At 40.0% G+C, this 14,187-nt stretch overlaps 1 protein-coding gene across 1 annotated transcript in view; it reads right to left on the minus strand.

The window, feature by feature from the left end:
* PIK3R1 (phosphoinositide-3-kinase regulatory subunit 1) overlaps positions 1 to 14,187 on the minus strand; it is a 78,020-nt gene that overhangs the window by 60,287 nt on the left and 3,546 nt on the right. Inside the window, exon 2 of the mRNA XM_006021431.3 lies at positions 11,308 to 12,052. Within this exon, the coding sequence (XP_006021493.1) occupies positions 11,308 to 11,641 (334 nt within the window). The 5' untranslated portion in view covers positions 11,642 to 12,052. The remainder of the gene's footprint in view (positions 1 to 11,307; positions 12,053 to 14,187) is intronic.

Raw genomic sequence — 14,187 nt, forward strand, 5'->3', positions numbered from 1 at the left:
CCCAAGTTGGAGGACTCCACGAACATCAGGAGGAGGAGACTTCACGTCTCGTGAAGATCTCTAAGCGCTGCGGAGCCTATTGGACCCAGCGTGAATATCAAGAAGGCTATAGGGGTCTGATCAGCCTCTCGCCTCTCCCCGTTGCCGAACGATCCCTTGACGTACCCTTCCCTGCGCGCAAGTTCCACGGAGCCTAGCAAACGTCGTGTGAGTGAATTGTGAGTGAATCCAGAGCTCTGTCCGAGTCCTTAAACTGGGACTTAAGCGAAGTATTCCTGGAAGTTTTCCAGCCTGCACCGCGACCATCTGCGGTGTAAGTAAACAATCTTAAACAACCATTAAGCGTCCGTGCCTAACTCTAGCGTGCCGCCTGCCTTCCCTGACCCGGCGTGTCCGGGCTGCTGGCCACAGCCCGCCGCGCGGAAAAAGGGGCCTCGGACTGTTCCCGGCCCGCACAACCTCCTGCTGGGGGCAGAGGGCTGTGGATCCAGGTCCCTCTCTCCATAGCCCTGGCAGCTGAGGGTCCCCTTTGGCAGGGCTGGAGGGTTGTGGGGGGGTGAGAATTAAAGGGCATGAGCAGGGCCAGGGGGATGCGGGAGGGGAGTGAGGGGTGCTTCATTTTAAATCATGGATTTTGGGGGTTTTATCAGAGAAATTGCAATTTTTTTTTAATCAGGGAAAACCAGGATCCCTACCAATGATGCAAAGCAATTCAACTAACCTAGGAGGGTTGTTACAGCAACTAAGGTGCCCCAATAGTCACAATAGTCTCAGAACTGACTTGACTTCTCTTCCCCTTCTTGGTGAACAAGAGGCTGAAACCTTGTCTACAGAACAGAATAGCTATTGCCGCTGTATAGGCATGATGACAGAGCCTCATAACAAACATACTTTAAGCTAGCAGATGTCCTATTATGTTGTTACAGCATGCATACCAGAGACTTTCTTGACACTGCTACATTGGCAAAGAGGTGTGATCTTTTCACACCCCTAACTGGCATAGTTATACCATCAAAAGTTTTAGTTGAGGCCAAACTGGAGTTACATCATCATGGTAGATGTAGTCCAGTCACAGAGCCTGGCCCATACGAGGGGAAGTTACAGAAGGCACCCAAACTACAACACCCATGCAAAAACAACAATGCCACTTTGAACTGAATTATTTTTGGATTCTGGATAAAGTACTTCAGCTTTCAGGCATGCTGGTTTCTGACAGAAAAAAAAGTTCTCCCAAGAAAAATTTCCACTTTCATGAGCAATTTTATTTGGAAACACAATTTTATGTCAAACAGGGTTTTTTTTATATATTTTTCAGCCAAACTTATTCTTTGCTTATTTCCTGAAACATGCTGATCCTCTCCCAGACTTGTGAATACTGGATGCTGCCAGAACTGGCAGCAATCAGAGGGTGTACACCTGTCTTCTACCAGCAGGTCTGCCTATTGAGGAAAGTCCCCCATCCCTGCCAGCAGAAGGAATCCTTTCAACCTGCATGATCTGAAGTATGTACGACTGTCTCACCACCAAAGATCAAACCCAAGACCTCCTCCTGAAAAGGTTATTTGCACTATTTGTGCTAGACAGCTATGCTCTCAAGCTAAGGTGTCAGACTCATGTTCTTGTAGATTGAGTGGGTGCAACCCATGCACTTGCACAGCCAATATATTAGACAAGAAAAATGTTTGACAAATGCCTGAAATGTCGAACTTGGTTTGGTGATTCACAATTAGTGTTTAAGTTATTTTGTTACTGTGTGAACCAGGTGCCTCAAAGGTCAGCAGAAAGTTTTGATATGTCTGACCTTTAAATCCCTGGCTTAGATCCTTACCTACTCAAGCTATGGCATTAACTATCATTGCCTTTCTAGACCAGCAAGTTACAAAAACAGTCATAAGTAGAATCATGGAAATTAGGAATCCTGGATATTATCTGAGGATCTGGGAAAGAAGTACAGTTTATGTTGGATAGAGGATAGGGTAACCAAAGCTGGTATAGTCATTCTGAAAACCGCACAATGCAAAGACTGGGGTCTGTTAGAGAGCTGGGTCCTAGTTTCTTACTGACTTTACGTAAGGTCTTAGTTAAATTATTTTTGAGAAGTAGAGAAGAACTGTCAACAGCAGTTTACAAATGCATTCCTGAGCTGGAGTTTGTGGTTTTAGTCACTATTGACTTAGCACATGAAAGGTCATGATATAAAATAACATCACTTAAAATACTAAATGGTAACCAAGTACACATCTATATAAAACAGAAGCTGTAAGATTCAAACTCACAGAATACTTTCTTAGGATTCAGGGGTAAGGGAATTTGACTTTTTCCCCTCCTCTGGAAAGGAGCTGGTGATAGGAATGACATCAAATATACTACATCTAGTGCAGTTCACCTATTAATCATCATATTTAAACAATGATAAAGGAACTATTTAGATAAGCATTATCTATGTGAAAGTGGTATTCTTGTATTTGGTACAAGACAAGAAATAATGGGGACTGAGAACAAATCTGATATATTCTGGGATCTCTTGCTAAAGGCAGGGAGTCTCTCTTGCTTGTTGTCTTTTCAATAAGATTTTTTTAAAGTCTTTAGACAGACATTGAATATGTAACTTTAAATACTTCAAAATGAAACTCTCTTCCTACTTATAAGCACCAGTTACCATCATAAGTGATTATCTTTGATACTAGCCAATTGTAAATGTTTTTGTAATGAGTGTCAAACTAAAAATACAGAATTATGTATGGGTACTATCTTCTGAGATGCTGAATGTACCCTTGAATCCACCTGTAATATACATATCGGCTATAATGAAAAGCAATCAATTTGATACAGACTGTAAACTGGTGCAGGTATTCTTCGCACCAAATTAGGTTCAGTTATAGTTAAGTGCAAGGTAAAGTTAAAAACGCTGTTTTGGTTCGAAAATGGTGACAAAAACAAAAAACAAATTTAACACACATATATAAAAGCAACGGAATATCCTTTCCAAGAAGAAAACTTAAGGCTATGTTCCGACTGTGTATTTTGCTTGAACAAAGTTAATTAAGTTAGTCTTGCTAAGAATGGAAAAATCTTTTCAAAATAAAACCTAAGATTGACGTTTCAATTTCCCTCTGTGCTAAAATAATCCAACTATATTCTCAAATCTACAGTACTTTCAGTACAATGACAAAAGCATTGTTAGAACAGATAACAGAAGGGCCTTCACTACAGTTAAATAGATTAACTAATCATGCAACTGCCTTCTCATTCCTAGCCATTAAAATAGAGTAATCCTTCAGTTTTCAGCCTTCAGACTGATTTCATGGTTGTTCATCACGGAAACTAGCATTGTGAGCAAGTTATACAAGTGAAAGATTTGGAGGCAACTGTATTACTAACACCTGTGTTCTTTCACATGAGGGAACATACATGAGTAAGTGCCACCATGCAACTATTAATGCAGGTACGGCCATTTACTGATGATACAAAATTATCCTTTCCTGGCAATTATTTAGCAGCTGTAACACACCATGTGTTGCTGAAACTCAAAAGTTTATTTTCTCATGTGTACACCTAAATGAGAAGTATTTTACACAGTCGTGGGTCCTGGCCAGTAGAATAGGTTAAGATATCCCTGATTAAGATGAGAAGGCCCGTTTTGCATTTGTGGTATTTTAAATCTTTCCCAGGTGCATGAGTGTAATGGAGGCTTTAAACAGTTAAGAGTACTACAAAAGGCTAGAAGGCGGCAAGTCAACTAAAAAAACCCTAAAAAATTACTCAAAAACAACACAATAATTAGCTAACTAATGACACAGGTGGGGGTCAATATTAAAACTACTCCACTATAAAATGAATGGGTGAGTACTCTTCATAGCATAACTAGATCTTTTTTTTATTTATCTAGTTTACTGAAGTCCTTTTACATTTACTAATAAATGTTTATTTCCCACTGCCAGCAGGTGGGCTTAAGCAACAACCATGAACTGATCCTAATCTCAATGCTTGACATATAGGTTAGGGACAGAAGTTACACACAAACTGGTAGAAGTGATCGGAAGCCAGTTTAAATCTGTAACACAAGTTCAATGCATACAAGCCACTTTCAAAATGGCCAAAACCAGTTTAAGATAAGCCTGGGTGAATGTGGTATCAGACTTAACTGACTTAGTTGAAATACTAAGTGTCTAAGAGTATGCCTGTGCAGAGAAAAAGCAAGAATGAATCCTGCTATTTCTTCCTTTCCCTGCAATGCTCAGCCTTCCTATTGATTAAATCAGGGGTGGGTAAAATAGGGCCCATGGGCCAGATCCAGCCCAACAAATGATTCTATCTGGCCTGCAGCTGGCCCTCTGAAGGAGAATTGTATCCAGCCCATGGCTGCCCTGGCTTTCAGTGCCTTTTGTCCTTCTCCCTTCCCTGAGCTGTAGCCAGCTACAGCAGCAACAGCAGCTCCAGTGGTCAGGCAGCCAGCCACTTCCCTCCCTGGCCTGGCCCACCTCACCCTGCCTCGCTCCACAGCCCCCAGCGTACGCTCCAAGGCAAGGAGCACTGAGGTCCTGGCCAGGCTTCTGCCCAGTGAGGCTGCCTGTGAGCAGCTCTGACCCTGCAGCCATTGGCAGACCAGACAGCCTGGCCCCACAGTGAGAGTCAAAACGCAGGTATGGTTCTTCCCATTGTCAGAGAAGAGGATGCAGGGGTAAGACAGCCAGGACCCACAGGTTATCTAGGCCCAACCGAGGCCTGGCCTGCCAATGTGGTGCTATACCGTGTTCCCGAGTGCTGCTTTGAGCTGCGTCACAGCTGGCACAGCTCCTGCCCAATCCCGAGTCCCTGGCACATGGCTGGCTCAGGCAAGAGCTGCTCTAACTGCACTCATGTGGAACAATGCAGCACTGGCTTGTTCACATGTTGAGGTCTCCAGACAGGGAAGAGGGTGCAGAGAGGGGGGTTGAAGACAGCATGGCACTGCCCCAGCCCAGGTTAACCCACAGCTCCTGGCCCCCTTTTTCCTGCACAAGGCCAGGCCAGTGCCATCCTACATTCCCATGTGCTGCTTCAGGCCACATGGGTATGGCTGCCACAGTTGCTTCTCAACACAACCACATTCTGGGACTAAAGCAGGGGAGGGGGTGCAGAAAGAGCTGTGGGGGGCATATGTGCGTGTTTCTGCACACATGTACATGTCTGCACATGCATGCCTGTGAGCATGTTGTGTCTGCACATGTGTGCAGGCATGCATGTGCAGCCCTCAATAGCTCAAAGCTTGTTAAGTGGCACTCCAGCCCAAGTAAGTTCCCATCCCTGGATCAAATGTTCCACCCCACTCCAGAATCCTGAAATGCAATTTGAGCACCACCAAACATTATTTCTGAATATTATAGAATTTAACAAAAATGTAACCTCATATCAAGTATGTGCAGCAAATCAAGATGCAGGCAATCACTAGCCTCAGCAACAATGCTCTAAGCATTTTTTGATGTCTCCTTTACTCTGAAAGGCATAAGTCATTTTCAGACCCAGAGTTAACTTTGTATGGAATGCATGCATCTCCATCTCAGTGCTGAAAATTATTTACATCACAAAGAAACAGTACATTGAGCTTATGAAACAATTATTAACACAAATAAAACTAAATTGTTTTTATTTCAAGCATACATAAGGGCATTTAGTCTCCCTAATTTGGATCTTCTGCCATATATTGATTGCATCCTAAGTTTGGTCAGTAGTTGTCTAACCCATTTGGAACAGACAGGCAAGTGCTGTGTGCCATGTGCCATTATCTATATGTGACTTGTTGATCTATATTCTTTCTAGCAGGAGGGAGGGATTAAAAATCCATGTTGCATTTCTTTGATAGTTAAAAAACCTCTAATGTCTATTAATGCTTGAACTCATTCAAACAGTATGCAATATCAACATACGTGATCATTTTAGCCTCTTCTAAAAAGCTCAGTAACTTCCTGAGCAGAAAAAAAAAATTGAAAAGAGATTACTATGAAAGTCTGCTCTGGTTCCTAAACTTACTTACAAAAACAAACTTAAGAATTCAGCATAAAAAATAATTTAATAAATTAAACTTGTTGGCAGTGTCCCTGGAGGTAGCAGAGATAGACATTCCCTTCTCCAGAGTTCAAACGGGAATGGGGGAAACAGGACTATGTCCTGCTGGAGCAAAAGGGATGACATTCAATGGCACAAATTAAGGCTGCCGTTGTACAGCCCTGACCTGTGCCAGGCCTAAATGGCTATTCTCTCCCCTCATTTCATTCAGATGCAATTTAATTAAGAGGGAGAGAAAATGCTCAAACCTGTACCATTTCGATACGTTTTAAATTAAGAAAAAGGGAAGGGGAAGGGAAGGCAGATCACATGAAAAAGAGTCTTACAATTTCATATAGTTATCCAATATTTTAGCCCTAAAAATGATTTAGAAATGGCACACTGGATGATCAAGCTTCCCCTGGCAAAGGTCATGATTCTGCAGATACAAGATACATTTACATATCTGAACAAATCCACTAAAATTCAGTGAGGTTATGATGCAGAGGTATCTATTGGTATTTTCAGCATTATGACCAAATACTGTAGGTAAATGAGTGCACAAAAACCTGAAGTAAAGCTACCTAGAAAGGGAATGACCTGAGGAATACAAAAATACAAAAGAAACACAGACATAATAAATAGTAAAAAGTTAATTAAAATTGAGATAATTTTAATTATTAAAATACTTAAAAAAGAATGAGTTGAAATGAAAAAACCTTTTTGTTGGCTTAAAATTGAAGGAACTTAATGATAATACTTTTAAAAAGCCCTCCAACTGCTTCGCACTTACTAAAATATGTACTCTCCCCCTGCACAAAGCTGACTAAGCCAACAGAAGGGGGGAAAAAATCATGCAAACTATGAACAACTGACTGTTACAAGAAAGATGTCCCTACTTGCAGTTCCCCTGTCAGTTTGTCACTTTGATACACAGCAGTTCCAAATTATTAAGCACTGAAAATATAAACTTGACCATATACAGTAAAACAAGTTACACAACTAGTATTAATATATTTCAAAACGTATGCTAGGGCTGTACAGAGCAATATTTTATCATCCTGGGAAGAATCTTGCTGGCCTGCTGCCAATCTTAATTTGACTGGTGGACAATATTAACTATTCTGTTGCCTGTAGCATTTTTTAAAACAGAACTTAGAAAATAATGAAAGCCAAAACTAGAAGCCACCTGAAAGCCAAGTGCTTTTTAAAAAAAACCCACTTTGTTCTCATTTTTATTTCAACAGATTCATAAGTGATTCTACATGTACATACCTCCCTCCTCACAGAAATCATAGAAAATAAGGGTTGGAAGGGACCTCAGGAGGTCGTCTAGTCCAACCCCCTACTCCAAGCAGGAGCAGCCCTAATTAAATCATCCCAGCCAAGGTTTTGGGGTCTTAAAAACCTCTAAGGATGGAGATTCTACAACCTTTCTGCGTAGCCTGTTCCAGTACTTTACTATCCTCCTAGTGAGAAAGTTTTGGGTTTTTGTTTTGTTTTTAAATATCCAGCCTAAACTTCCCTTGCTGCAACTTGAGACCATTACTCCTTGTTCTGTTATCTGCCACCAGTGAGAACAGTCTAGCTCAATCCTCTTTGGAACCCGCCCCAGCAGGTAATTGAAGGTTGCACCCACTGGTTTCATTTCAGATATCCTCCTTCTCCCTCCCCCTTGACTAATCGATAGTTTATATTCCTTTTTTCCCCTTTTTGTTTCTAGTATTTGGTACATCTCTTGACTTTTTTTCTTAAACAACAAAAAGAAATTACAGCATGCCTTTAAAATCAAATGCACAAAAAGCCCCTTATAATCCTTTGCTTTTTTCAATGTCTCTTAAAGGAACACACAGGATTAAAAAACAAACTCTTCCTAATGGTACCTGAAGTTCACAGTTCTGCATTTCTCCTACAGGTGGGCAGAGAACTCTAATCACTGATCTTTAGGTATTAATGAGCTAGCCATCCATTACAGGCAACATACAGACCCCATGAATTAAAAAATGGGTGTTAGCATAAAGAATGTTTTTATCAAAAAAAGTTACAGGTTGAACTTAAAGATGATCTTTTCTTTAAAAAAAATAAATAAAAAATTGTGTATTCACAGCTGCCGTAGTCTAATCTTGTTTCATATCATCATATCATCCATTATATCTACCATGCTCTAAGCCATCACAGTTTTAGGGTGATCAGAGTTAAGTGCTAGTATTATAAGTAGGTAATATTCTGATGCAGCATGCCTCAAGCAAGGACAGAACCTGCCATTGGCATTTAGGACACTGTCTTACTTAAAAAAAAAAAAAAATCCTAGAATAAACTAAGTTTAACACTAGTGTACATGCAGACACAAAAGGAGTTAATTCTAGAGCTAAAGAAGAATATCACAGAACAGCTCCAGCAGCCATAACTTAAACACAGTGATTCTCAACCAGGGTGACTCAAGATCCTTTTAAGGTTGCTGTGGGTGCTATGCAATGTTAGCACTGATAAGTGTACAAACATGATTCACAAGATAAACCTAGACATTTCAAACATGAATTCATAGGGTTAAAACATTCAGGCCCACTATAGTCCAACTTCTTTGCAACAGAAGAATTGCTCTATTTTCTTTCTGAAGTCAAAGGAGTAAAAACTAAGGGGTTGGCATTTTCTAAAGGAAGCCTGGAGTCTAAAAAGCAGTGTGAACTACTGCTTTAAGAAATACCCATAATGAGCACATAGCACAGGGGTCCCCAAAGCGTGTGGTCCACAGACCTCCTGGGTGTCCACAAACTGTCTAAGAGGTCAACAAAAGATGATCATAAATCAATCAAAAGTATTTGAATACCCACACTTACAACTCAGAGGGGTCCACACCACCATTTGAAACTTTTTAGGGGTCTGCAAATGAAAAAGAGGTTGAAAAACCACAGCGCTAGCATAACTGTGAGTGTATGCAGAGCTCAGGCAAGTTCAACTGTACAAACTAAAACTTATGTTCATGGGAATCACTGTTTCAAGCCTATTAGTGGCAACTACCTCAGATTAAAATTTCCCAGGGTGAACAATGCTCTTATAAAGGCAACGTATTCCCCTACTACTCCTCAGAACTACCTGCCAGCTATCCATGTTTAAGGTGCCCAAATACAACTACATTCCACAATCTCCTGTTCTGCAAGTTACTAAATTCAGAGCAAAAACAAGCTTCACAAGCCACGCCAATACATTGACTTTGTACCACAGACTGCTAAAAAGATCAGAGCTGTTGAAAAGCACCAGTGGTGCTTTATTCCCATTTTAAATACCCAAATCAGTTTTTAGGAATCTAAATCTGACTAAAAATAACTGGGGTTTAAAAGACTAAGGATAAGGCTTTCAAAGGTTTTAAACACTGCTGGAGATGCAGATATATGCCTAATGGGTCTGGAGTTAGATGCTTATCTGCATGTATAAGTATTCTGATTTTTAAAAACCTGACTTTTAGAGACTAGATTGCTTTTGAGTGGGAGGTATGGACCTGTGAAATTTTTACCCAGGCTCTTAACAGTCTGTAACCAAAACACCATGGAGTTACAAACAATTCTTAAATGTCTTTGAGGAAGTTGTTTTTCTGAAGCATAGCCCAGGTCTGGTTTTTAATACGCTGTGGAAGCTTTGTAAAGAAGTGTTTTACACATTTCCATGTAGTGGTCATACACAATGCTCTGTTTCCTTTTTTTTTTTTTAATTACAGTTTACCTGGGTAACTGTGTGAACAGAGGCTTGCAAATCAGCTTTCACCCCGCCCCACCCCACCCGATAAACTGTGGCCACAACTCAGAGACAGAATAACCATTTAGAATCATAGAAAATGAAGCTTGGAAGGGACCTCAGGAGGACATCTAGTCCAACCTCCTGCTCAAAGTAAGACCACCCCCAACTAGATCATCCCAGTCAAGGCTTTGTCTAGCTGTGTCTTAAAAACCTGCAAGGATGGAGAGTTCACAACTTCTCTGGGTAACCTGTTGCAGTGTTTTACTACCCTCCTAGTAAGAAAATTCTTCCTAATATCTAACTTAAACTTCCCGTGCTGCAACTTGAGACTGTTGCTCCTTGTTCTGTCAACATATCTGTAGTCACATGGTGTGATGTCACTGGACAGGACTGTTGCACCGCTATAGGAAACAAATCTAACTTATGTTATTTTTTAAAATTACTGATGGAAATGAGAGAAAAATATTATAAAGCTACTTCTTGTTTAAATGATGATCTGAACATTTCTACACCTATCATTCATAAGGAACAGAATGCAGTCAGTCATTCTCAAACCTTGTCAAGTCATCTTTAAGTTTGCTATACTGCTGAACACCCCTATAATTCTGTGGCGTGGATAAAAAAGGAACACTCTCTACGCCTTTATAGCTATTCTGTAACCTCTCTAACAGCTTGAGACAGTTGTTCTTCATTTTTCTTCCTTTTCTTCAACTTATGTTTCCCCTTTCTCTTCTTCTTTCCCCATTTCTTCCTTTCGCATAACTTCTAGAAGTGTACCATATGCTGTATTTTGAGAAATTTGAAGTGACCTGCAAAGCATCAAAATAACATCTACTGGGCCTGGCTGATTTGTTTTCATTTAAAGTAAGTCTCGAAAAGTCTGAACTCCAGTATGTAGAACAGAGAGAAGTCATGATCACCCTAGGACAGGTATACATCCACAATTCTCCCAACAAACAAAAACCCCTTCCGTGGTTTGCCAGGGACTATGAGCCAAATGCATCTTAACTCTAACCAGAACACTGCTGCAGTGTCAGATAGCACAGGAAATAATTTTCATTGCTTACAGAAACCAGTGTTTTCTGGACAAGATGCACAGTAAAATAAAAATAATTTAAGCTTGATTTTTTTCTATGATTATCCCATTACTCATTTTATAAATATCTGATCTTGTTGCAATATGTAGCACTATATATTAAACCTCCAGTTGTATGCCTTTTTAGCCAGTTGATAAGAATTCTGTAGTGGGACTGGTTTACACAATTGAAAGTTTATACTGTCAGATTCACCACAGGATTCCCATTAGTGAATCTGATGCACCACAAATGGGAAGTGTCTACTAGATTCTTTTATTCTCTAAGAAGACAAGACCAAACATAAGTTTACTCATTCTGAAAATCTTTACGATCCATTACAAAAGTATACTGGCTGGATTATCATACAAGAAAATTTATATCCAAATTAAAACTCTGTGAAACAGAGAAAAAGTATATCATATGGTAAAGTCACAACAATAGGGGGTGGGGAAAAGTACTGAACTCCAGCACTAACCTTGTTGTTCACACTCCGCTTCAGCTTTTGCAGGGCTTGGTGCTACAGGAAGGGGTCGTGGAGGACGAGGCTTTGGAGTTGGAGGAGAAATCTTTTTTCTTCCAATGTACTCTACATATGTTCCTGGAAAGTCACCCCTTTCCCCTGTGGTTTCATTAAAGCCATTCAACCAACCAATTTCTTCAGGCTTTGCTTCTTCCCCTTCACTGAATCCAAGTGCTAGTAAGGTACCTTTATTCACAGTTAATATATCCCCTACATGCAAGTCAATGTCTTCTTCCCGCTCTTTTTTGTAGTCATATAAAGCTCTGTACTGGTATCCTTCTGCACTCATCCTTGGGAAGTGTTTTAACGTTCAATAATATTATTAAACAATACAAAACCTGAACTGTCCAGTTATATTTTATGTACAAATATATACTGAAAGGGATAGAAAAATGTCAATAGTAATTCCTAAAGAATAAAATCATCCAGAGATTCAAAAAGCACCAAGATCAGTCATTATGTTGCTTATAATTTATTTGCGTATTTATTTTTAATTAATGATGTTGCAGAAGAATGGGTTCCACTTTTATAGCAATAGTCTTCCAATCAGTTTCTCTTCCAAGTTTCCCGGCAGCTCTGGGTCCAAATGTTTGAGTTTATCTGGGTTTTAGAGCCTGCAACTCCTCCTTCCAATGTACTTGCCATAGAGGGCTCATGCGTTTTATACCTTTTGTCACTGAGCTTTGCATACATGCTTTACCTAAAAAAGGAAAAAAAAATACAAAGGAAAATTTGTCGGGTTTTTCATATTTTACTAGACTTGTTAACTTAAGACTGAAGCCATGTTTTGGATAGGTCTTGTGATCACATGGAAAGGTGCAAGAGAGGGTTGAGAATTGCACCAATTTAAAATATAAATACATGAATGTAGCTATATTACTCATCTATAATTGACTGAGTACAAAATTCTGGGTTATTTTTGGTGAAAATAGGGTATCAGGCTTTGGTTCAGGAACCAGTCCCCCACTTATAACATTGTTCCTATGTGAAAATCAGTTCTAAGTTACAATGTTTCGACTTAAGACAGTTTTCAGGAACTAATTGTGTCATAAGTCCGAGGACTGTTTGTATTTGGAAATTCCTGGTGAATACCACAGTATCTGGAAAGGACTTTCTCTACCACCTCTCTCACAATGCAGCCTCTAACCTGGCATTAGGAGTCCATCTAGCCTCTCTGATGGCCCATAGCCACAACTTTTCTGTGCAAAGGAATGACAAAACAGAAACCCACTAGAACTGGTGCTGACATGGACAACATTATTTTCTGAGGTATTCTTCTGTGGTTCTAGCAGAGAGGATGAGGATCTGAAGAGTGGTTTCCACTTAACCTACCAGGGCTTTATATAAATTTGCACAGAACAGCTTGGGAGAAGAAAGACTAATGCTACTTGGATTAAACAACCCTTCAGGGGATATCTGGGATATTTCATAAAAGTGTACAAGAAAAAAAGTCAGAGGTGATCTTTTGCAGGTATAATTTTTCTTAAAATTGCACTCTTCAGGGTTTTTAGGTTTTCTGCCCACCCTATTTAAAAAAAAAATTCTAGTGCTAAATATCAGCAACTGAAACTGACACACCCAGGCTACAGAAGGAGCAGCAGCAGCGCCTGGGCAGAGTCGGGGGAGGGCCCTGAAATTATACATGTATGGCTGCAGGTCTGAAAATTCCTATCTGTTCTTTTTGACTAAATGATGAAAAAATGCTGTTAAATTTTTTTAATATACTAAAAAGTAGCTCGGAAACTTATAGAACACTGAGGTCTTTCTAAAAATCTTTATTATTTCAACTGTTGTTCATTTCCATTTGTTTAAAGAGCCAATTTGATGCATAATCTGAATAGCTGTGTTAGAAACAAAAAAAAGTACAAAATATTCAATGTCATATTGTAAAATATAAATTGCAGTTGACTAAACACCTTAAGGGGGTTATGTAATACCACTAGGTAATAATTTTATTGAATACCAACTTCTTAGTTTTGCAGGAAGCTGGATTTATTCAGAGTAACACTCCCTTTCACACTAGAAAGAGGTGATATCTCAGTCAACAAATTTATACATCACATAGCTAATTGCAAACTGTTTTGTAAGGAATGATATGGAACCACGTTTAGTCAGATTCTGAATCGAACCATCTATTCCCTTAACTAAGTCAAAATTAATCTGTTTCTCCTCAACAAACCCCAAAAGATGCATCCACTTATCAACCATATAATAGGGTGGCTCAGTTGTTTCTGCAGCACCGTTCTTTACATTTCAGAGACCTAACAAAGTGTACTCAGTAGATCCAAGAACAGTAGAGACTGAGCAGGAAAAGGAATTATAAATACACTAAAAATCTCCCCCATGTTCAGCACTAGAGCATGCAGGGAAAGAAGGAAGATGGGAGTGCTGAGGGCTACAGCCTTTGCCTTCTATCTGATGGTCCTGATCTTCAGTAAGTTCATCATTTCATAGATGTTGAGGTCAGAAGGGACCTATTAGATCATCAAGTCCAACCCCCTGCCCTGGGCAGGAATGAGTGCTTGGGTCAGATGACCCCAGCCAGGTGTCTGTCCAATCTCCTTTTAAATACCTCCAAGGAAGGGGACAGCACCACCTCCCTTGGAAGCTTATTCCATATTTTGGCAACCCTCACTGTAAAGAATTTTTTCCTGATGTTCAATCTGAATTTGCTCTCTTCCAATTTGTGGCCATTATTTCTAGTTACCCCAACAGGTGCCCTGGTTAACACTGTATCCCCTATTTCTTGCTGTCCCCCCCACCGCGATGAGTTCCCTCTTTTCTGCTTAGCTCCCAATGGAGCCACAAGAAGTTGACAGGTCCCATAACCTACCC

This window comes from Alligator sinensis, unplaced genomic scaffold (assembly GCF_000455745.1).
Source record: "Alligator sinensis unplaced genomic scaffold, ASM45574v1 scaffold159_2, whole genome shotgun sequence".
Taxonomy (NCBI): domain Eukaryota; kingdom Metazoa; phylum Chordata; order Crocodylia; family Alligatoridae; genus Alligator; species Alligator sinensis.